Below are 24,369 nucleotides of genomic sequence, written 5' to 3'. Positions count from 1 at the left end.
ATTTATAAATTATACCCCCATGTGTGCTTTTTGGATCTATTAAGCTGTGAATGCATATTGGAGATGTGGCCTTTCAGCTAGGGCGTGTAAGGTCTCTACTCATCACTGCTTTTCTTGAATTTTTTTGACATTCATTTGTCTTGGAAACATCTCTGGCTCTGCAAAATGTGGTTCACATCAGTTGTTGGGATCAAACACCAATGCACAAACAGATCCATATGACAGCGTTGTTTTTATATTTGTTTTCATACACAGCAAAGCTAAAATTAAAGGGACAGATGGAGGGGTGTCTGTCTTCTTTCCTGTGTCTCCCATATTCTGCTGAACAGAGGTTTAGCATATCTCAAAGTATTTCCTCTTGGGAAGGGTAAGACAATTAGAGATGAACAAACAGCCCTGAGGGGAGCTACTGGGTCATCACCCCTGGTTACCATGAAAGAATGGGAAGGCAGTGATGTGAGATGTGGAAAGGTCTGGTGTCAGTGATAGGTGCTGCAGGTCATCTCGCAGGATCTGCACACTCCCAGGGGTTTGAATTGCACAGGAGCAGGTGACTCCAGCTGGTTCCCAGGTGATGCAAGAGGTGCAAATCCAGGCAGATCCCTTGTCAGCCCCTGAAAAGTTGTGTGTGTGCGTGTGAAATTTCTAGGCTTAATCTGCATTACAGTGTGTGTGTGCATGCGTGTAAGCTTTCTGCAGAGCTCTAGAGCATGTGTGTCATGTGGGGTGAGGCCAGAAAAGCAGATGTCCTCACCATGCCCCTCCTACTCGGGGATTAGAGATGCTCAGGGGACAGCAGAGAGAAGCTGGGACACACTTCCCTGACTCACTGCCAGAGACAGCAGCAGCTTCTGCAGGTTCAATAGGCCTCTGCTCTTTGGTCAAATAAAACCCTGCAGCTCCATTGCCAGCAACCATCCCCTTCTTTTGGTTAACCAGAGGGGAGGAGGATGGCCTATGCTGAGGAAGACAGGTAAGGTGCTGTGAAATAGGGGATGCACGGACGTCCAAGCTGGATGGGGCTAACAAAATTACATCTCTTTTCTTCACCTTGTTTCCTTTCTACTGGGCACTCAATAAATGTCAGACAAAGGCTGCTCAGAAGTAAACATCTTATTACTGGAGAGCAATCTGGCCATCTGCCTGTGCAGGTGCTGGTATTATGAAATATGGCAGCGAGTAGGTGACCTTGGGAGAGGTTATGGGCCAGAAGAGGCAAATATCTCCTGTGGAGAGGCACAGACTGTGAATACTTATGGCCATGTGCCCCCAAACATAATGCTTTAGCTGTTTATTGGGATATGTCTGCTTTTTTACATAGATTTGCTTTCAGCCAACTTAGAAGCAAATAAGAGTGGTTTATTTTTCATGCCATAAAAGATCTGTCACCGGTGACAGTCCTGTGTTTTGCAACAGATGTGTTTCTCCAGTGGATGACAGCAATCACAATAAAGGGGATTGTGTTTTCAGCTGATCCTGTGATTTAATCCAAAGCGATGCTACTGAGCACTATTATTAGGTGTGCATTATTAGAGCAGCTAGAGGGGCCTTTGTGCTACATGTATTAATTCAAGCTGTCAAAAAGCTTGCACAGGCCTTGTGCTCATGCAGTTCCAGGCTGAACACTCTGCTGGGTGACCCACAGGTCAAACTCCCCCTTTGCTCCTGCTGAGCAGGTATCTCCCTTGCATTCAGAAATTATCAGTGCTTGCCAGTCCCTTTGATGTCATCCGGAAGGTTTCTGAAAGCTAAATACTGCAAGCAGATTAATTTTGGCATCTCTGTGCTCTCAGCACTGGGGACAGCTCTGATGTGCCCAAAGCCTTTGGGATGGACAGGGCTCTGTCAGGCCCCTGTGCACTTGCTGGAGCTCCTTTCAGGCAAGGAAACATATGCAGCACTGCAGATTTACTTCTTTGGTTAAGAAGTATTTTAATATCTTCTGTTTAAAAGGAAAAAAAGCCACTGTAACTTGGCATAGCTCAGTCAGTCATGATGTCTTCAGCAGACATTGAATGGATTCCATCCCACATTCCTAAAATTTCTGAGGATATAGGAATAATATCCATTCTTTAATGCTATTTTGCAATGGTTTATGCACTTTAAAAAAAACCAACAAAAACAATCTGAAAGAAGCAGTATTATGATCATGAGGAAGAGCAGATCCTGGTGACCTTGTTCTTTTCTCATGCCTGCCACAGGTATGTTAAAACCTTGGGCATTACATATAAATTCGCTTGGTTCCCTTGAATTTCTAAACAAGGATTACAGTTATTCAACAGAGAATTTGGGGGGAATTGTTCATTAATGTATGTAAAGCACTTTTAAAGCTTTTGTCTGGGAGCAAGTGATAACGTAGTCAAGTGTAGTCTTTAATAATGTCATTTTTACAGCTCCTGCTTATTTCAGGAGCTCATGATGCACTTAGAAAATTCAGTATATGATGGTAAATAAACTCTCTCATTTCCAAACTTTTCCTTTGAAAAGTACTTCAGCTAGGTATGACTCTTCATTTTAATCTATGTGTATGGAAGTTATTTCTTCCCACTGGATTGCAAGTTTATGACATTTTTGGGTATTTTTGACATCACAGTTTGTAACCAGGACTGTAAGTTTGAGGTATCATATGCTGGATAAGACTTAGAATAGTAACGAGACAGTTAAGAGGCTAAATGCTCACAGAAAACACCTGTGCAGTACCTACTGACCCTTTCAGTATAAAGAAAGAAAAAGCATAGAATTGAGAACCTTTGTTTCAATATCTGGTGCTTTAGTTGGAGGAACCAGTTGTACATGCACAGTCAAATCCTCTTAGTGGCCTGAGACCTCCTGGAGTGAGGAGCACCTCACCTCAGAAAGCTTTTCTGTCTATCCTCTAGGACTGCTGAGAGCAGCATCACAGCATCACTAAGATTTACACCCCTTGAAAACAGAGACTTGGTAAAAAAGAACCAAAAGAAACATTCCTGGATAGATAGTGACTGCTTATCAGCACCTCCAGTCAATTTTACATCACCTGCAGCCTCACAGTATCTGATTTTCTCACCTCTCAATAATCAGATCAACTTTTCATAGAGAGAACTGCTGCCCCTCCCTGTGGGTTCACTCCTGGACCCAGTCCTCTACCATGTACAATCATTAATTCTACTCATCAATGGTAATGATTGAGTTGCTTCCAAGAACTGCTATTAGTACTCCTGCTTTTGAGGATAGTTTCCAATCAACCTTGATATTGACTTTCAGAAAGTGTCTGCATTGTCCTATTGGAAACAGGATTATAGGATTATTTTGCTATTGATTGTGTTTCAAACTGTGATTAAGGCATCTGAATAGTGGGCTAAGAGGTTAAAAGTTGAACTCTTCTCCTTTCCCATGAGACAGATGTACAACAGGCACTGTAATGCCAACTTCTATCCCACCTTCAGGCAATGGGGCTCCCTGCTGGATAAGACTTTTTTTAACCAAGGTATTTGCCGAGTTCCCCTCTTGAATCACTTTAAACTCTGGAGCCCAAATTCCTGGATTTCACTTGTTTTGATGGAGACTGATGTCATTGGGCCTCTTGGCTATGTCTGGGCTGCAGGTGTGATCCCATGCCCACTCTGTGGGAGAGAAGAGGCTGAGTAAGATCTCCATGTTTATCCTTCTGTACTGAAGGCACGAGGTATCGAGAGGGTGGGTGTCTGACATGTGGTACCAGCCTAGATGGAAGCAGTGGGAGCTGATGGCACTCAGCACTTACGAAGATTGGCTTCTCCATCTCTGTAGATGATGCTTGACCTGTGTCTCAGAAGTTTACCTGAATCTTTACCTACTGCAGATGAGTGTCTACTCCACATTTGTATTTCCCCATCACAGGCTGGACATCCATCATATAGGTTGGATTTTCTCAGTCTAATTGTGCTTTTCCCTTTCTTCCGGAACTCAGGAGAAACCAGAGCCCATCAGAAGCAGGAGTGGTTATGCCTTGTGACATTTCTGTGATCTGGGTATCATTAGCCATTCTTCATCTACAGAATGAAACCAGCCAAGGGGATTCAAATTATTTCCCTGTAGTCAGGGGTAAAATACATGAGATTAAAAGTGATGCATCTTCAATAATAGCAGTGAAGCTTCTATTATTATAGTCTTAATGAAATTTCTTTTTCTCTGCACCTTTTCAGGACTTTTCTCCTTTGAAGCTTGTTCTCTGAATGGGCTGGTAAGTCTCCCTGACCTGTTCTCCTCCTGCAGGAACAGCTACGAGGTGTGTAAGGAAGCAGCCGACTGGCTGCGTGCCCGTGCTGCCCGGCGGCCCAGGATCGCCATCGTCTGCGGCTCTGGGCTGGGAGGTCTGGCTGATGCCTTGGACAGCAGGACAGTCTTCCTGTATGAGGACATCCCTCACTTCCCACAGAGCTCAGGTGAGCACAACTCAGGGCATCAGCACCCCACCCACCAGCAGCCTGCAGCAGAGCCTCACACAGGGATCACTCAAGTCTGCACACCAGTCCCACACTGGTGAAATGTGTGTTCACAGTAAAGAACCAGAAATATCATAGCACAGATATAGGTATTTGTAGCCACAGTTCTCTTTACAGAGAAAAGCAAAGCACAATTTCCCAAGAATTTCTTCTGGGAAAGACAGCAAGAAAACCTCAGAGAAGAAGGGAAAACAATTCTTATCTCTGCTTACTGCTCCTGTTGTTTTGCACCTGTGGAACGCGTTATGGAGATTGTTTATCCAAAGTGATTTGTCAATTAGATTCTGCTGAAAATTGTTTTGTTTCCTTGACAAATGGAAAAGGCTGCATCCTGACTGTCGGGAGACAGTCATGAGTTTTCTTTAGTATTCTTTAGTATTCTTTATAATATAATTATTGTACAGTTGCAACAGAATATAATTTTAATAAAGTGAGTGTTCAGCATTCCAAAGCCTTAGAGTCAGATGCCAATAATTTCCTTCATCGGGGGCCCTACTTTTTTATAGGTATTTATTTATTTATTTATTTATTTATTTATTTATTTATTTATTTGATTTCCAGCTCTTGCTTTTGCAGTGCTTGGCCCTGCGGTAAAGCAAAATCGTCACCTAAGTGATCCCTCTAAAGTCAAATTCCTTGAGACCTGTAACTAAAATGACACTTTGTTAATTTCCAGTGTCAGGGCATGCTGGCAGGTTGGTGTTTGGGGAGCTGAATGGACAGCCCTGCGTGTGCATGCAGGGACGTTTCCACTCCTATGAAGGCTACTCTCTCAGCACGGTGAGTTCTCCTTAAGGAAAATATTCACCTAGGGGAGAGTTATTGTAAAAGCTGCAGAAGTGTCTGCTTGCCTTGCTGTCTAAATGCAGGATGTTATCTCTTGCAATGAACTTACAGTGCTCTTGAAATGAGTCTCTCTTAGATTTCAGATCTGCCCCCAAAAAATAAAATTGGGAGTTCAAACCAAGAGGTAGTTGGCTTCTGCTGAGTGAAGGTGATGCTGCACAGCCACACAAATTGGCTGACCCTGCTACTCTCACAGAGGGAAATAGTTTATCATATAAGGCAGATTAATTTACATGCTTTAACTTAGTCAGTTTAATCATGATTTAAATCAGCAATGAGAAAATTTCGATAAGAATAATCTATTTTAATCTTCTATTGCATTTGTATAGTTTACAGCTTTTTTTTTCCCTAGAAAAAGTTCCCAGGCTGCTGCAAGCTGCTATAACCTCCTAGCTAACATACTGGAATGTGTGGAGAATTATGTTACCTACCATGCACATGTTTTCTGCTAGAAAACAACAATAATATTTATTTATTGGCTCTTTTTAAAATTTGGATAGCTCTGTGATTTTCCTTTTTTGCATTGAGGTTGTTTGCATTTGGATATAAACCGTAATTTTTGGCACCACCCAACTTCTTATAGAAAACCAGCTATTTTAAAATCACTCAGTACAAAATTAGCTTTATCAAGTCATGTTTGTCTATTAAAATTAACTTACTTCTTGAAGAAGTGGTGCCCATTACTAGGAAATGTTTTGCTCACAGTAACATTTGATTGATAGCAGGTATCATCCAAATTCCTTTGTGACTCCTCAAAATCAAACTTCTCTAATTTTTTTTTCTCCAGCTCCCAACTGTTCCTTAGCTTTGGATTACTCTCCAAGTCCACGTGCATAAGTAGTTACTTCAATCAGCACAGTGGCTTGATCTCTGCAAGACCTTGGCAGTGAGCAAAAACTATCTGCATGTTCCTTCTGTACCACCTTTATTTGACCTTAGTGCAACTGTGGGAAATGTGGTCTTGGATTCTAATGCAAGATTTTGTAACATTGCAAGATTGTGTTTAATTTGCTCAAAAAGCATTAACATTCTATTTAAATTAGAGGCATGTTTAAAATTGCAGAAGGTTGTTTTGTCTCCATGTATAGACTCTTTGCATCCACAGATTGTGATATTACAAATGCAGTAGCAGTGGCTGTCTGCTGACTGTGATACTCATTGCACATATGCTTTTGGTTCTTGCAGGTCACCTTTCCCATCAGGGTGTTCTTTCTCCTGGGGGTGGAGATCTTGATTGTCACTAATGCTGCTGGAGGTCTGAATCCCCACTTCCAAGTGGGGGACATCATGTTCATAAGGGACCACATCAGCTTGTTTGGCTTGGGAGGGCAGAATCCCCTGCGTGGCCCAAACGATGAGCGGTAAGAAGGCATCAGCTCCATTGTCACCAGTTAATCCTTGTTCCCTTCAGCCACGGGCTGGGACTGCCAGTTGTGCCTACTGACAAACATTTACTGGGAGGCAGAGTTTGGCTCCAGGTAACCACAAGGGAAGAGTTACAGCAGTAGCTGTATGTGCTGTGCCACCTGCCCTGCCTTCCCTTGACTGTTGCTTACTTGTACAAGCCTACAAGGAGCTTACACACAAACCCCCAGGAGGTTTTGTTTTGTACAAGTAGGCTTCTGATCCCTCTCCTGACACGACCAGCTGTACCATCTGCTGAAGACACACACTGCTCCTCTTCTTATCATCCCCTCTCTCTGTTGGTTCCTCTTAACTGAGCAATCAGTGAACTGTGCTGTCTCCAGCCTGGGTTTATCAAAAGCCATTTCTGGTGTGATGGAATTGGGTACAGCAGAGGCCAGGCAGTAAGTGGAGAGCAGAGCAAAGATGAAGCCTCTAAATCTCCTTATCACCACTGCTGTATCCAGGTCTTCAAACTGGAGTGCCTTTGTATTCACTGAAGGCATTGCTCTGATGAGAGGTGGTTGTCATGGCAGCTTCTTCAGCGACCTTGAGATCGACAAGAGCCACCTGCTGCTGGCTGAACTGGGAAGTCAGGTTTCCTGTACTGGCTGTGTAGCAGAATCTTTACCTTACTGAGAGTGCAGAGAGGAGCTTCTAACATATCCTCACCCCTGAACTGCAGTTGCCGCCAGATTTGGATTTGCTTTGAGCAGGATGCTGGACTAGATGACCTCAAGGTCCCTTCCAAAATGAATTTATGATCCCAAAATCCTTCCAAGACACCATCAAACTGGTAAGGTGGAAGGCCCATTGTGAAAAATGGACATGTTTGCAGGGAAGGCACCTGGATTGTCCTCAGATCTTTCCAGAGAGAAAGTTCTGCTGAGAGTAAGGTGGCCTGCCTGGTTTTCAGTTAGTTCCCTCCTGATGTAACAGCAGAACTGGCTTTTGCTTCTGAAAGAATCTGAAAGGTGCTGGCAGCTGCCTCAGGAGAAATAATCACTGTGTTGCAATTCCATGGCAAGAGGACAGTACCCATCTGAAGTGGAACATCTTTACATTTTTGTAGGCATTGCCGTGGGTTGGAGGAAAGTGATCAAAAGCAGAGAAGCTACATGGAGTGTTTAAAGCTCTCTGGGCTTGCATAATTGCTCTGGAGCAGGAGGAGAAACTCCAATCAAACAACTGCATCTGGACAGCGTTCAAAGGCAGCATAGCTGCCTCATTGCCTCCCCAAAGCAGCTTCTTGGTGAAGACTGCAGTGCTCTGGGAGGTGACTTCTGTACTGCTGACCAAGGCATCCAAATGAGCAAAAGGTCTTTATGAATCAGGTTTCAAAGTATTGCAGAGATTTAGCTGAGCAAACTCCTAAAATCCTGTCCAGCTGAGCTACCAGGAAGGATTTATCTAAGCACAACAGAGCAAAACTAGAGGCAATGAAGTGATGTGGAAATAATATTTTTTTAATAAATTAGAGATTGGGCTTCTGCATTGCTGGTCATCCTTCAGAAAAGGGAAGCAATTTTCATGGTGATGAATACTTATTACCTTAGACCAGAAGGGGAAGTTTGTTTTTATTTATATAATATTTAGTGTTTATAAAAACAAAATAAGCCACCTACTGCCCTAAGCATTCAGCTGGAAGAACATGTAAACAAGCAGAAGATTTAATAGCATAAATGAGGGACCTGGTCTACTCCTACTGAACTGCATTGGTGAACATGACTGGGAGTTTATTTTCCAGGTTTCCTCAGTGGCAGCATAACAATCTTTGCCATCTACTTCTGCAGGATTCACTCCAGCAGGATTCACTCCATCAGGAGCAGGATTGAGCTGCTATTTTAAGACCAAAAGCAAGAGACCCAGTCTTGAAGCAGAAGATGAAAGCTACCTAAAATACGGCCCTGGAGCTCCGAGATGTAAAGTAGCTGCCTGCTGTGATGGGCCTTAAATGTAGGGACTGATGCTCCATCAGGCCAGGCTCAAACCTCCACCCAGGGACAGCCAGGGACTCTGTGCCTCAGAGCAGCAACTGTCTGGTGGGGAATGTTTAAAAGACATCATGAGCAGTTACTGAGGAGACAGAGGACTGGCCATCAGTGCTCCCTAGAGACAGGAGCCCTTGAAAGACCATTCCAGAAGGGTTCCTGCAGAAGGGAAGTAGTGCAAGACCTTCCAACAGCCATAAGCTCTGTGTGCTGACAGTCTTGGATGACTAGATCTAGCAGGAATGTCATGCCCAGGTAGGTGCCCCATTCCTGGAAACATTCAGGTGGGACAGGACTCTGAGCAACCTCATCTAGCTGAAGATGGCCCTGCTCACTGCATGGGTTTTGATGAGATAGCCTTTGAAGGTCCTCCCAACCATGATTGATGGCAGAATTACCTGATGATAAGAGTGGAATGAGAGAGATCACATCCATGGCAGGTCTGCCCTTTTCTCTAAAGAATGACAATCCCTGGACTCTGACAGAGGGAGCAGTAGCACAATCACACAGCTGTGTGTCCTTTACTGCCTTTCAGGTTTGGAGTGAGGTTTCCCTGCATGTCAGATGCTTATGAACAAGATCTGCTTGGCCTGGCCATGGAGAGTGCACAGGAGCTGGGGTTCCTGAGCTTCACCAGGGAAGGAGTGTACTGCCTGCAGGCTGGGCCCAGCTACGAGACCATCGCCGAGTGCCGCCTGCTGCAGGCGCTGGGAGCTGATGCTGTGGGTGAGCTGCCAGGCTGGGCTGCCAGGGCTCTTTGAGCACATGGATTGAACAGTTAATTCTGCTCAAGGCTGACTTGCTTCAGTTTTTGACTCTCTAAGTCTCCTGGGGCTGGAGAAATGAGCTCTGTGTATTTCTGCTTCATTCTGCAGTGGCTTAGTGCAGCTCCTGGGAGGATCTGCACAAAGTCCCTGTGCTTACAGCTGAGCAGGACAGGGATCCCAGCACAACTTTGTGTTTATTTCCCAAACACAAAGTCTCTCATGCTCAGATGGCTCCACTTCAGGAGGACTAAGTGGGGCTCAATAAAAATGAAGTCTTTTTCTAGTATTTTTCTTCTAATTCTGACATTGTAAAGATTTTCACAGTGCTTTTTCTCTACAAACCAGCCTTCCTTATGAGTCTTGTTTAGGGATGGTAATCATGGATACCTTCCCAACAGTGTAAAAGAAAACTAAAAGTGCCATGATCCATATGATTCCTCCAGCTATGATTCCTTCCATGACCCCTGACTCATGGAAGTCTGTATATTAATACCTACAGATTCGTTGTGTGTGAGGAAAGGAGCTCAGCTCCCCTCAAAGCCATTTTTATTTGCAATAGCTTTTTTAGCCAAGGAAGAGCCAAATGACACAGCACATCAGTGCTACCTTAGCAAGTCTGCGAGCAGTCTGACACAAGGATCAAATGCAGGAGGTTTATTGTGCTGAGCAGAGTTGTAACTGTAGTCTGCAGCTATTTGAGCCTTGTACATATCACAGCCTTTAACTATTACAGAGTTCAGACACAGAGCTGGGGGGAATGAGACAAGGGCGTGTGCTTAGAGGTAGGATTGTGCAGCCTTGGAGAGATCTTGTTTTGGTGTAAATCCTGACTCATTCTCATCCTTTCTCTCCTCCTGTAGGCATGAGCACTGTCCCAGAGGTAATTGTAGCCAGGCATTGTGGTCTCCGAGTCCTTGGGATCTCCCTCATCACCAACAAAGCAGTGATGAGCTACAACAGCCAAGAGAAAGCCAACCACGAGGAAGTGCTGCGCATCTCGATGGTCCGGGCTGAAGCCCTGCAGAAACTGGTCTCACACCTCCTTGGGAAGCTGGGGGAAAGCACAAACTCTCTATGACCTCCAGCCACTAATCCTTCATATCATAACGTGTGTGAACACTATCGAGTGTTGGGGGAGAGCTGTTGGTGGAACTGTTCCTTTCTCTCCCAATTTTAAATAGACCTTTTGATCTTTGTGCTTTATCTGAACAGGTGCAGAGATTCACTTTGAATCTTGTCAGATCCCCTCGTTAATAGCTGGTGACCAAAACAGCTTACTGGCACTTCAACACATTCCCAAACCCCAGTGTCAGCAGAGCCCCAGAGACTGTGACCTCCAGCTGTCTCTCTTGGGACACCCTCCTGCCCCAAGTCTCTGCTCCCCATTGCACATGAGCCAGCTCAAGGGTTGGTCATGGGGCTTGGTGCCTGCTGGGCCTGCTTTGGTAGGGCCTGGTCTGAAGCCAGTGGAAGCCCACAAAAAGACTGAGTTTTGGATACATGAAATGGGCCAGGCTAAAGAGATCTGCCTGGAGCAAGCAATGGTGCAGAGCAGGTGAATTGCAATTGATTTTACAGCTTGGAAAACCACTGCATTGCCATGGGGTTGTATGACCTTCCCCTCCCAGAAGGTCTCCCAGAAAGCCTACTCTTCCTCATCCTTGGCACTTCGTGACCAGCTCAGAGCTCAGTAGCTGTTTGCTACAATGCAGCACATCCCCAGCACTCCTCACACCTTTATTCTGTTTCATTGCCCAGTTTAGCAGGACATGAAAATTCAGCTCAGTACAAGGCATGGCTTACTTGTGTACCATGTAAACATTGCCAAGCTGGAAACAGAATCCAGGTCTGTCTCTCCCTGGTTTTGATCAGTGTCTGGATGTCTTGGAGATAGTGGCTTCAGCACTGCAGACTGGTTTCCTGTTGGTGCCCAAAGACAGAGAGATCTGTTTGATCCCATGTTTCATGTGAGCTTTGCTGCTGTCCCTGCATCAGATTTTGGAGCAACAATGGTTTGTGGATTTCAGCAATGGGAAATTACAAGGGAACTATTTTGAAACAGATATAATATTTTTCTGGGACATTTTTGGTCCTCTTACATAAAGCGAATGAACCAAACAGTGAGTAAAGGACAAACAGGAGAGGTCCTCCCTTACCAGTGTGCTGATGGTCTGTCAAGAAAGGGGGAACATTCACCAGAATGGTGCATTATTCATTGTTCCTCAAAGGTCAAGCTGAGCTGTGGATGCAGCTGGATGTGAAACAGTGACAGTAATTATTAGATAACCTTTTTCCCTTCATTTATCTTGTAGTTCTCTATAAAGCCCATCACTGTCATAGCTAAATGTTTTTAGTTGACTCAGTGGTCTGAACTGAAGACACCCAACCAGTCATGGAGAGCTCCCAACCTGCCTTCCTAAATTTAGCTGACCAGTGATTTACCATTGACACTTGCCCTCTGTCAATCGCCTTCAGCCTTCCATGACATTTCTTCAATTTTTTTTCCAGAGGGGTTTTGCTTGAAACCTCTTATGCTGCAATTACTGGTGTCAGCTGCAATATTCATGGTGCAGATGTTGCCACCAGGAGGAACAGTTGTGCTGTGAATGTTTTCCATTAAATGGTAGCACTTCAGGTGTAGGGGAGCTCTTGGGGTGTCCCCCTTGTCTCCTCCTGGGCAATGTTACTTGTGGTCAGCCCTGAGAAATATCTGCCCAGCCTGGTCTGGAGGATTTGTGGAAGGGAAAGGATTAATTTCTTGGGCTTTCCTGGCAGGCTCACTTGTTCAGCAGCTCCTGGCACTTGGAGGAGCCCTCAGAGACAGCAGCTCTTCCCATTTTGTGGGTCTGACTATCAGGACAGTCTCTGGGATCAGTTCTGGTGGTGATCTGCAAAGGGAGAGAGGCTCCAGCTCCATCTTGCACAATGCTGTTCCCTTTCCAGATCAAGCAGGAGTGAAGTGCTTGTCAAGGGGGGCAGCACAAGCAGGGAAATATGAAAAGTGGCAGATGTGCAGAGCAAGAAGGAGCCACTTCTACCTGCTCCCTTTTCAGACTTGTCCCAGTATGAGCTTGTTACAGGGCAGGGAGAGAGCAGATAATTTCCCCTGCCTAGAAAATGGTGCTTCACATTCATCTAATTAATACTTGGTAAATACAAAGTCTCTCAAGTGGGAGTGGAAGGCAGCTGTGCAGTTCGCTGTAGCTAGCATCAGCCAGAGTAGCTAGGGCTGGGATTTCAGCAAACTCCATTAATTAATCAGAGTCAGGCTGGGCTGTGATGTGAAGGGAAGCATCCAAAAAAACCTGCTGTTGTGCTGGTACTTCTCAGGCAGGGTTTGAGATGATGAGGAGCTTGGCAGCAGCATCTGCTTTCAGCAGGCCAGGTCTGCTCCTCTCTCCAGCTGCACCGGAGGCAGATACCATGCTCTTGTGTCTGAATACAGCTGAAATGCAACTTAAAATTGAACCTGAAAATCACAGTACAGCTAAATCTTCAGCAAATTATGTCTGTTAAAAAAAAAAAAAATCTAAATTGCATCTGAGCCCTTAAATAGTTTGGGGCTCTTCTTTCAGCTGGCCAGAGCTGGCTTGGATGGCCCAAACTTTGCATGAACATCCCAATTTTTGTACCTGTCCATGATAAGAGGAAGATGCCCTGGGCACTTTGGAAAGGATCTTATTCATTTGCAGGTGAGAGGGGAAATACAAAACACAGTGAGCTCATCTGGCTTTGGAGATACTTCTAATACAATTTTGGGTTCTTTTACTGCTGATGAATTCCAAAAGTCTGAAATACGGTGATACAAGATGGGCAAGACGTGTGGGGAAGGAACTGTGAGGAAATAAAACCTGCTGTGATCCTGAAAACTCTGGTTTTGTTTGCTGTGCCAATGCCACTGGTGCTTAACTGCTTCCCCTACATCCAGCTGCCAGGCTGGAGGGTAACCCTGGGAAACCCCACAGAACCACATCCCTGGAGGACCAGAACTCAAAGCTCAGGATAAGCAGGACCAACATTTGACCAGCACTTGGCACAGGTATTTCTTACTGATCCCACTAGGCTGACAAACTTATGGAAAAAATACCAAGAACCAAAGTACCTTGACTTAACTTTTGAGCAGCTGGGAAGTGCAGTGGGCTGTGGTAATGCCAGAGCAGCAAATCATCTATGCTGGAGGCAGGACACAGTTCCCTTCATGCTCTGCTTTTTGTGTAGTGCTTTTGGTGGTTTCTAGCAACATCCATGGCTGAAATGACAATCTCAGCTTTCTTCATTCCTGTACTCTGTGCCACTTACCTGCTTCTGAAGTCCAGGGCATTGTGGTCATAGGGATAAACTGAAAGATACATGAAAAGCTAAGACACCTGGCAAGGGGTAAAAGAGCCCCAAATGACATGATGAACCGTGCTGTCTCAGTGCTGTGGTTGGCAGTGAGCCCAAGTGCTGCCTGATTAGGGAATGCCACCAGCACGGGCTGTCCCATGTGGCTGCACCTGTGGCAAAGGGACACATGGAACACCTGTGCCAGTGCAGGGCAGAGCTGGCACAGCTCCTCCTTTACTCACTTACAGCCATGGACTCATGAGCCAGCCTGTCTCATCCTCTGTGCCAGCCTTTTCTTTTTCCTTGCTCATCAGTCCAGAGAAAACTTTCCAGATCACAGGGTCCTGCTGTTTCCAGTCCCCTGGAGAAGACAGAGGTGTTATATTGATGCCTTCATGTGAGATTCGCATAAAAGTGTGAGGCCAAGAGGAGAAACCTCTGCCACAGCCCTTGGCTGGACCATATCATGAGCGTTTAAGTAGAGATCTCTGTTATTATCTGAGAAACAACCCTGTGACCCAAAAAATCTGATGGTGTGATTCATCCTGTTTCCTTTGCAAGCCTTGGTTTCCCACTTTTTTTTTTTTTTTTTTAACATGAGGTTTGCCTTTTGCATTCTTTCCTATTTAAAAGTAAATCAGAAAGCTTTTAAAAACCTGTGCTGTCTCAGCTCAGCAGCAAGCGTGTGCCTTGCCTTCAAGTTATCAAATTTCCCTTAGATGTTTCTCTTTATTGAAAACCTGAAGTTGAATTAAGGGGATTCTGCTACAGTGGTGTGTTGTTTGGGATTTTTCCAAAAGCTTTAGGTCTTCACTGCAAGGATTTCATTTGCAGGAAAGAACTAAACTCTCCCCCGCTGTGCTGAATGTACAGAGCAGGGGGGAGTGATGTGGGTCATGGCAGTGGGTTGATCTCAGAGTGTTGCTGAATTAAGTCCTGGCTCTGTAAGCAGCATGATGGTCTGTTCTTTCCAAAATCTGATGGCATGTTCAGGTTGAATCATAGACTGTCCTGAGGTGGACCCACGAGGAACATCAAGTCCAAGTCCTGGCAATGCACAGGACATCCCAAGAATCCCATCATGTGTTGATGTAATGGATCCCATCAACCCTGAGAGTGTTGTCCAAATGCTTCCTAAACTCTCTCAGGGTTGGTGCTGTGAAAACTGTGACCCTCTATCTGGGTGAAGAACCTTTTCCTGATATCCAGCCTAGGTGGTGGAACAGGGGTGAAGGCTGGAGGAAACCATCCATCCTTTTCTCCTGCAGAAGGGACATCCCAATGCCTGGACATCCATGTGGGAGATGGCTTCAAACAGCAGCACAACGTGCTTTCCTTTCCTGAAGCTTCACAGCCCACTCTAAAAGTCTTTCTCAATCTTAGCAAACCCTTTCCTACAGCAATGAGCCCCTCTTGCACTGCCAGCTGCTTCAGAGAGGCAGCCTGGGGAAGCATTTCCTCAGAGAGGGAGGGAGTACACCTGGAACACAAATATTGCTCCCAGGCCCCACCTTGGAGCAACCTTGGCTCTTTCTTAGCAGAGAGGTGGGTATCATGGAGCAACATGAATGGCTGATGACCCAGAGCCATCCCTGTGCTGGGCTGGAGCTCTGCTCCCCGTGGAGCAGCTGATGGACCAGTGCTGGTCCCTGTGCCCATTCTCTCCCCTGCCTGGGCACAACTGGGGACACATCCCTAAACCCAGCGCTGCAGAAGCAGTGAATGTCCCCTCTCAGCCCCCAGGAAAAATCTGCTCTGGAGGATGTGGGACAGTAAATCAATGGGCTCTGCTGGGGAAAATTGTGCTGCAATAATGGAAAAAAAGAGGCTTTTTTTTTTTACTAATTTCTGTGCCAAACCACAGGAAATGTAAATGGAATACACAGGACACCCTTCAGTGTCCCATGTGTGCCTGAAGGCCGCGTTGTGCAGCAGGGAGGAGGAGAAGGCCATTGCACTGCTCAGTGTCCCAGTGTGGCTTTCCTCATGGGATGCTCGTGCAGCATCTCTTCCCCTCTGTGTCCTGCCCTGCCTCAGCTTCCCACAGCATTAGAGCCAGGTGTGGCTCCATCTCCACTGCACTGAGCTCCTCCAGGCCCCTGCCATTCGGAGGGAGCACCTCACCCTCCCTGTTCTTCCAGCCAAAAGCCAAAAATGAGAGGCAGCAGCACCGGGCAGGATGGGCAATGCCCCGAATAACTCCCAGCAGCTGCCTGCTGCCAACTGCGTCCCCGCTCTGCGCACATCTAAACTTCTCTGATGCCTTCTCATCTTTAATTAAGCACTTCCATCAGCTCAGCCTTCTTGCTGGATCTGAATTTTTTTTTCCCTGTAGCCATGGCAACGCTTCCCCTGGGCAGGCTGCGCTGGAGCCAGTGACAAACCCCATGTGTGGCTGTTTTGTTTGGGCCTGGAAACTTCCCTGCCGTTTGGGAAAACTTGGGAAAAGAAAATCCTGCAACGAGCTGGTGAGCGGCAAGAGGAGCCAGGGTGAGAAGTGTTTTGGGCTGAGCATCCCTTCTATCCCACAAAGATCCCTGTTCCAGCAGGAATGGCAGAGCCTTGATCTCAGGATTCCTTGGTTTTCCCTCCAAAAGATGGCTGCAGTGTGCATGTTTTGTGTGGGTGCACTCCAGCCATGGGTGCAAGTGACAGCCCTGCTGTGGCCATTGCATGGTCCCTTGGTGGTGGTGACATATGGACTGCCATTGCCCTGCTCCTCCTGCCAGGACCAGCAAATCATAAGCCATGAAGCTTCTATGAGGCAGAGGGACAATGACACAGATGTGGTGACACAGGGTATGGACATGGTGACTGGGGTAGGACTCGGTGGCAGAGGAAGGGATGCAGGGACTCGAGGAAGGAATGGAGGGACTGGCAGGAGGAGGCAGCAGGACAGAGTGACAGGGCAGTTAGGTGTCAGGAAAGGGGTAGGTGACATTAAGCAGGGTGGGTGATGTGGGACAGGGGTAAGTGCACAAGGCAGGGATAGGTGACACAGGGCAGGAGATGCCATGGGACAGCGGTCAGTGAGAGAGTAGGGTTAGGTGACAAGGCAGGGACAAGTGTCAGGGCACGGGCTGCTGACTCCAGTGCCCAGTGCCGCTCCCATAGTGTCCCAGTATCCTGTGTCTCGGTATCCCAGCGTCCTGGTATTCCAGTGTCCTAATGTCCTGGTATGCCGATGTCCGGCTGTCCCAGTATCTCGGTATCCTGGTGTCCCAATGTTCTTGTATCCCGATGTTCTGGTGTCCTGATATCTCGATATCCCTCTGTCCCAGTGTCCTGCTGTCCGGGTGCCCCCTATTCCCGGTGTCCCGCTGTCCCTCTGTCCGTGTGTCCCGCTGCCCGCCGTGCCCGGCCGGTGTCCCGGGGCGGCGGCGCCCTCTGGCGGCGGCGGGCGGCGCGGCGGCGGCGGGTATAAAAGGCGGCTGCGGGCGGCGGCGGGATCGGGAGCGGCGGGATAGGGAGCGGGATCGGGAGCGGGATGGCCGGCCCGCAGCAGGCCCCGCACCTCCACCTGGCCGAGCTCACCGCCTCCCAGTTCCTCGACATCTGGCGGCACTTCGACGCGGACGGTCAGTCCCGGGGCGCGCGGGACACTTCGCTCCTCAAAAAACCGGCGGGGAGGGCAGCGGGCTGAGCATCCCTGGGCGCGGGGCTGAAGGGGGGGGTGGTGAAGAGTCCCTGGACATCCCCGTAGGGGAGGATAGAGCCTCCACCGCCGCAGCCCGGGGCTAACGGGTGAGCCCCCGGGGTGATGGAGAGCCCCCGGGGTGATGGAGAGCCCCCGGGATGCAGAGACTCCAGGATGGAGAGTCTCCGGGGTGATGGAGAGTCTCCGCAGCGCAGCCCCGTCGGTTAACGCTCCGGGGTCGGGGAAGCAGTCGGTCTCCCAGGACCCCTCCGTCGGGAAAGGACGGGGAGCCCCAGAACTGGACCCCACTGGGAGCCCTCAGCCCATGGGACGCTGAGCCCGGGATATCCCGGGTCTCCTTGACACGTCCCCTAGGTGCCTTGAGAGCTGGGATTCGCTCGGGGCTGGTGTCACTTCTGGGTGCTGCTCTGGGCGTCTTGCTCTTCCCGGGGTGTCCAGTGTCCACCCTCGGTCCCCTCCGTCTCCCCGCTTCGGCAGTGCCCCACACCTGGTACCGGGAAGGAGTGGGGCAGCGCGGCTCCAGGGCCACCCCCTTGCCAGAGCGGGTGTCCCACACCCGGAGCAGGCTAAAGAACAGTCCCTCCACGTCTGGAGTGCTTGGTCTCTGCCTGCCTGCTCTCCAGTCTCCCCAAACCTCTCCCCAGGGATGCTGGCAAAAACTGTGTCCACTATGGGGATGTCACCTTCCCACGGAGTCACATCTGGGCAGGACATCCCTGTTTCTACCACTGTCAGCCCCAAAAAGGGGGAAAATGCAAAAACCAACATTGTTTTGTGGGAAAACAGTTTCTTCCAGTGCTGCGGTGCCATGAAGGAGGCTCAGCCTGCTGGGAACAGCAGCCCAGGGGAAAGCTCCTGTCCTTCACTGAGTCTCCTGCTCCTGCAGGGAGGTTTGGGGACCAAAAACCTCCTGGGAACTGCGTCATGTAGCCTCCCCAGCTGCACTGCTGGAACTGGAGCTCAGCTTGCTCCTGGCTGCGTTTTGGGGTTCCCCCGCCTGCAGCCTCACAGCATCGGGGACACAGACACAGGTCACTGTCACTGCTGGCACTGGAGCAGCCACCAAGGGGCTGGGAAGGTGGCACTCCAGTGGGAGTGGGCATCTCCCAATGTGGGTGTCCAGCTGCCTCCCTGCAGTGTGTCCCACTGTGCCCTTGGATGTGCTCTGTCATCTCCAAAACGCCGCGGTAGGCACGGATCCAGCTTGGCCCACGGCCCCCAGGCAGGGCAAGGCTGTCGAGCTGCAGCACGGCAGGTGCCCAGGAGAGGAGGGACTCAGGCATTGGGAAGGAAGGTGGCCTTGACAAGGACAATGCTCAGCTGCACCAGGCAGGAGCTCCAACAGCCCTGGCTGCTTCCCTGTGCCAATGGAGGGACATGGGGTTCATTCTGCTCTGCATGGAACTACTTCACCCAAGCTCATCCCTGCATTTAAACCCCTTCAATGTGGCTTCCACGCCTTGAGCCGCTTCCCCTCAAGGCTTGTCATGCCCCAGAGATGTCCCCTTGGATGTCTTTGATGTCCTCACTTTACCAGCCACAGCTGCCCGGAGGCTCTGAGGTGGAGCTGCATGGACTGACTGTGGCTCTCCAGAGGGGATTTTCCATGACACTCCACATCCCGCTGCTCTGCGGACATGGATCAGACCTGTCCAAGCTGCTGCTTGGAGGAAGCCAAGCTACTGGCCACAGCTTTTCTTGGCCTTTTTCTTTTTTCCCAGCTCAAAGATCCTATTGATTTTTCTTTTTTCCCCAACTGAATTCAAAGCCACTCCGGGTTCTCCTGCACCCATAAAAGCAAAGCCCCTGGGAAGAGCAGTAGGAAGCCAAAGTACCTCAGTGGGTCACACCAGTACCCCAATATCACCCAAGTCCCTCATCCCCTCCTGGGAAGGATGCTGCTCATCCATTGGGATGTGGTCACCAAAGAGGAAGGTACCCTGGGATCTCCCCAGTGCTTTGAGCTGGGATGTGGATGGGTTATTTCCAGCTGCTGTGTTGCAGTGGGGAGCAGGTGCTGCTGGGGAGCCTGCAGGTGATAATGCCGAAGGTGGCACAGAGCAGGGAGATGTGGTCCAAGCCTCCAGAGGATGAAATGCAGAGCAGTCCTGGGAGAAATGTTCACAAGGAAGAGCCCTGACTATCCCTCACCCAGGCACTTCAGGGGAAAGGCCAACATCCCTCTGCTGTGTCCAGATGTTCTTGGAAGGGAGGATTTCTGGCAGGGAGGTGACACCTTGCCTGACAGCACCATGGAGCCAGTGTCTTCACTGCTGTCTCCAACTGTGATGTGACCCTGCTGCTTCCAGGCACAGCAGCCACCCCCAAAGCCACCAAGGACCAGCACTGTGGGAGCCATGTGTGGCTGAGCCATCCAGCCATCAAGCATCCCACAGGCAGGGCAGGGCTACAGATACCCCGGGTTCCAGGGGAACCACATCCCAGCACAGATACTGGCAGTGAGAGGTACGAGGTACACAGGACAGGGATCTTTTGAGCCCCTGGCCATGCTGGAGATTGGCAGTGGGGTCACCCCTTCCTGGAGCTGATCCTGCACCCAGGATGGAGGGATGCTGCGCCAGGTCTCTGCTCCCCATTTGCCCTTGTGGACCCCAAAGGGGGTTGAGAGGAGACAGTCCTGGTTGGGAGATGCTTGCACAGGATGGGGTGCCTTTATTTACGGCATCTGACTGAAGCATCAGATACAGAAAATGCAAGACAGACCAAGATGAACAAAGTCACCTGTGCCCCACAAATGAGTGTAAGGGACAAATCCAGGGCTGTGTCACCTGGCAAATTTGGGCATCACCAGTATGTGTAACACTCAGCATCAACATTGGCTGGCATTTCCTTGCTGCCACAGTCGCCTTGCAGCCATGTCCTGGTGCAGAGGGAACAAGTGCAGTGTCCCCTGGGACCATCTGTCCCTCTCCTCCTGTGCTCTGACACTGTGGAAGTCTTACTGCATTTTTTTTCCTCCCACAGGAAATGGCTACATTGAAGGCAAAGAGCTGGAAAATTTCTTCCAGGAGCTGGAAAGTGCAAGAAAGGGGGCCGGTGTGGTAAGAGCATCTTCTGGGTTTGCTCCCTCCTTTCCCTGTGCCCTTGTGCCCAAAGACTCACACTCATGTCAGCCCCACCTCCTTTGGGCACTCATGAGTGGGACTGGGACTCTTCTGGAAAGAAAGCAAGAGAAGAGTAGCACAGGGAATGGGGAAAATGCTCCCATTCCCTCTCTCCTTGCTGGCAGGACTCAAAGAAGGACAATTTGGGTGACAAGATGAAGGAGTTTATGCACAAATATGACAAAAATGCGGATGGCAAAATCGAGATGGCCGAGGTGAGCAGTGCTGGACCAGACCAACCCCAGGGTGTTCCGCCCCCATGCTCATGTTTCCCCTCCACCATTCCACCATTCCACCATGCCTGTGTTTCCCACAGCTGGCCCAGATTCTGCCCACGGAGGAGAATTTTCTGCTGTGTTTCCGCCAGCATGTGGGCTCCAGTTCAGAGTTCATGGAGGTGAGTGGGACAGGCTGCTCTGGGGGATCCCCAGGGAATTCAATCCAGCTGTACCAAGGGAAAACAACTGGGAGGTTGAACTGCCCAAACCTCCCCTGGTCTCCCCAAAACTCTTGGCATTAACTCAGCACTGGGAGGCAGTGCTGATTTAGGGAAGAGCAGGAGTGGTGAGTTTTCCCAGTTCTCAGCACCCCTTGGATACTTCTTAGGGCAGTCAAGCGCCTCATCCTCACCTCCAGGCAAGGTGAGCTACAAGGATCTGGGGCTTTTTTGTAAACTTCCCCTCATGGTTGCTCCTAAGTGCCTAAGGCATGTGCCAAAGCCGCCAACACTGCTCTGGGCCACCCCACAACCTTGCTGGGGTGCCCTTGCATGGGGTGAACCCACACAGGTGGGAGAAAAATTGCAGATGGGGAATAAAACATAGCTGGGGGTGGAAGGGAATGTGCAGCATCGTGGAAAGGAAGGAGCTTGTACATGGAAACTGAACCCTGGGTGGAGGGGAAGACTGAAAGAGGAGCACTTTGTGATACGGGTGATATGGGGTGGGGGGGGTAAGCAGACACTATTGTTTAATTGGGGGATGCAATTAAATATTATTAAATATTAAAGCCTGGTCTTGCATACTGACATGAGGATAAAGGTGCTTGAACTCTTGGTGTGGGGCTGAATAAAAGCATCTAGCCCCAAGGGAGAGCAGATGATGCCAGTGGGAGCTGTGAGATAGCCCCATCTCCTTTAGGGTAGTGGAGGACACTCTCAGTAGGGGTTTATGGGGACACACACACACGTCAGGGGGGAGTGGGGGACACGAGCCCCTGCAAAGGCTCATGGCAGTCCCTCTGCAGGCTTGGCGCAGGTACGACACGGATCGCAGCGGCTACATCGAAGCCAACGAGCTCAAGGTGTGCTGTGGGCATAGGGTGGGCTGGGCTGGGTCCCTGCCAGTGGGACATCCCTGCTGGGACAGCCAGGGATGGGGACAGCCAGTAAAATCCTCTCCTCCCAGGGCTTCTTGTCGGACCTGCTGAAGAAGGCAAACCGGCCCTATGACGAGCCCAAGCTGCAGGAGTACACACAGACTATCGTGAGTGGGACCTGGGGCACTGTGTCCTCACCCAGGTGGGTGGCAGGCAGGAGAGGAGGAGGTGATGGGTGACAGGGTGCTGTTTGTATCCCCACAGCTGCGGATGTTCGACATGAACGGTGATGGCAAGCTGGGTCTCTCTGAGATGTCCCGGTAAGGTCATGGGCAGTGAGAAGGAAGAGCAGGGGAGGGAAAGACACCTGAAATGCTCATGTTTAGGAAGAGTCTGCTCCAGCTTCCAGGGAAAACTGTTTTCCTCTTTAACTTACTCATGTTTCTGAGCAAAACATTACTGTGATTTAAGACAATGCCTTTTTCTGGCTGCTTCCCCCTCTTCCCTGCCTTTCTTGTTTTTCAGACTTTTGCCTGTGCAAGAAAACTTTCTTCTGAAGTTTCAGGTAACATAATACTACTCCTACTGCTAATAATAACAACAAAAACAACCCATTCCCATTGCTTGTACCTCCAATCCCTCTCTCATACCTGGTACCTCTCTCATTCCCTTGTCACTTCCCAGGGAATGAAGCTGTCCTCAGATGAGTTCAATGCCATCTTTGCCTTCTACGACAAGGTAGGGAGCCAGCTCATGGGAAACCACCCCAAATAAATGTAACCTGGCAAAAAATAACCCCAAATCATATGGTTTTGGTTGGGGCAATTCCCTGCTCTGGTTCGGGGTGGGAGAACTGGGTTTACCTCTGGCTGTGCTGAGTGAGGGTCTGGGGATGCCCATGTCCAAGGGGGGATTACAGGGCTTGTGTCCTTCCTGCTGTTGATGTCCCTCCCACGCTATCCAGGATGGAAATGGCTTCATTGATGAGAATGAGCTGGATGCACTTTTGAAAGACCTGTATGAGAAGAATAAGAAAGTAAGTGGGGGCAGAGTTTGGATGCCACCCCCAGAGCCCCCCAGTTCCTTCTCCCATCTCCCAGCAGCATCTTTCCATGTCCATGCTCCATGGGTACCAGGAGATGCTGGTCCGAGTGCTGACCCTGCATCCTCATGGGAAGCTGCACTGGAACTGGGGGGAGTGTAATCTCAGCCTGGGGGTACTCCCCCTGGAGAAAGGGGATGCCCACCCCCAGTGTCCCCCATGCCTTACAGGAGATGAACATCCAGCAGCTCACCAATTACAGGAAGAGCATCATGAACCTCTCCGATGGGGGCAAACTCTACCGCAAGGAACTGGAGATGGTGCTCTGCAATGAGCCCCCCATGTAGGACCCCCATATACACAGCCCATGCTCCTCCTCCCCGAAAACAAGCACAAAGGGGAGCCCCCATCACTGCAGAGCTCCCTCAACATCTCTTGGGTTTGCTGTAGGTTGCTAAAATCCCATTTGGGGGGGAAAACTTTTTTTTTCCATCTGCCTGGTTTGTTTAATGATTTTTTTTTTTTTTTCTTTGCGGGGGTGTTGTTTCCATTCCTTTGGTCTCTTGAGTTTTTATCATTTACCAAAGAACAGTTTACTAATAAATTCAAGTACTGCTAGACTGAAGCTCCTATTTCTCCATCCCATGGTGGTCTGCGGGCTGACAGGGAGGAGGGGGATATCACACACTCTCATCCGACAGAGGACATGGCTGCTGGGTGGGGAAGAGAGATGGAGCATTTGGGAAAGCCCCTATGGAATGAGGGTCATTGGAAAATCCCTGGGGGGCAGAGTGCTGGCAAGCTGGGTGGGGACACTGTGGTGTCCCACTTATCCCTCCCATTCACCCCTCCCACACCCTGCCAAAGCCTCTGGGACATCCCAAGGGTTGTTTCCCCCACTCCCAGTTTTGGAAACCAGTCCCAGGGTGACGATGCTGGCGGTGTCCCAGTGCAACATTTCCCACTGCTGTACTATCCAGTGCAGCCCAGCTGAGGCCTGTATGGCCCAGCAAGGTGCAGGGCAGTCCCATCTGGACATGTACAGTCTGGTACAACCCTGTACAGACCATTATGGCCCAGTAAAATCCCACACAGCTCAGTATGGCTCAGAACAGCCCAGTATGGTACAGTGCAGTCCTGTATGGCTGCACATACAGGCATACAGGACTGTATGGCCCAGCACAGCCCCACAAAGCCCAGCATGGCCCAGTACAGCCCTGTGTATGCCTCTGTGGCTCAATACATTTCTGTATGGACCAGTACCACACTATACAGACCTGTGTGATGTTGTACAGACCCATGTAGCTAAGCACAGCCCAGTACAGACCTTTACAGTTCCACATGGCCTGTACACCCCAGAATGGCACAGGGCAACCAAGTACAGCCCCATAGAGCCCAGTATGGTGTAGTACGGTCCTGTAAAGTCCTGT

The 24,369-nt window shown here is 49.2% G+C and overlaps 2 protein-coding genes across 2 annotated transcripts; both read left to right on the top strand.

Annotated features, from left to right (window-relative positions):
* Positions 1 to 950: 950 nt before the first annotated feature.
* On the top strand, positions 951 to 10,549 carry LOC311159080 (purine nucleoside phosphorylase-like; the record flags this gene model as incomplete). The annotated part of the gene is made up of 6 exons (XM_084214972.1): positions 951 to 973; positions 4,234 to 4,403; positions 5,140 to 5,243; positions 6,495 to 6,670; positions 9,240 to 9,430; positions 10,332 to 10,549. The coding sequence occupies 6 exons, from the start codon at positions 951 to 953 to the stop codon at positions 10,547 to 10,549; spliced, it is 882 nt and encodes a 293-aa protein (XP_084071098.1).
* A 6,735-nt stretch (positions 10,550 to 17,284) lies between these two features.
* CALB2 (calbindin 2) lies at positions 17,285 to 23,286 on the top strand (the record flags this gene model as incomplete). Its single annotated transcript, XM_084215242.1, has 11 exons — positions 17,285 to 17,375; positions 20,441 to 20,517; positions 20,706 to 20,795; positions 20,897 to 20,977; positions 21,826 to 21,882; positions 21,987 to 22,064; positions 22,162 to 22,217; positions 22,423 to 22,462; positions 22,582 to 22,635; positions 22,862 to 22,933; positions 23,170 to 23,286. 11 exons carry the CDS (start codon positions 17,285 to 17,287, stop codon positions 23,284 to 23,286), a joined length of 813 nt encoding a protein of 270 aa, XP_084071368.1.
* Positions 23,287 to 24,369: the final 1,083 nt, after the last annotated feature.

Source organism: Fringilla coelebs, assembly GCF_963513975.1.
Source record: "Fringilla coelebs genome assembly, chromosome: 14".
NCBI lineage: Eukaryota > Metazoa > Chordata > Aves > Passeriformes > Fringillidae > Fringilla > Fringilla coelebs.
Note: the sequence above shows the minus strand (reverse complement) of the source record. Positions and strands in the feature narration are given on the sequence as shown.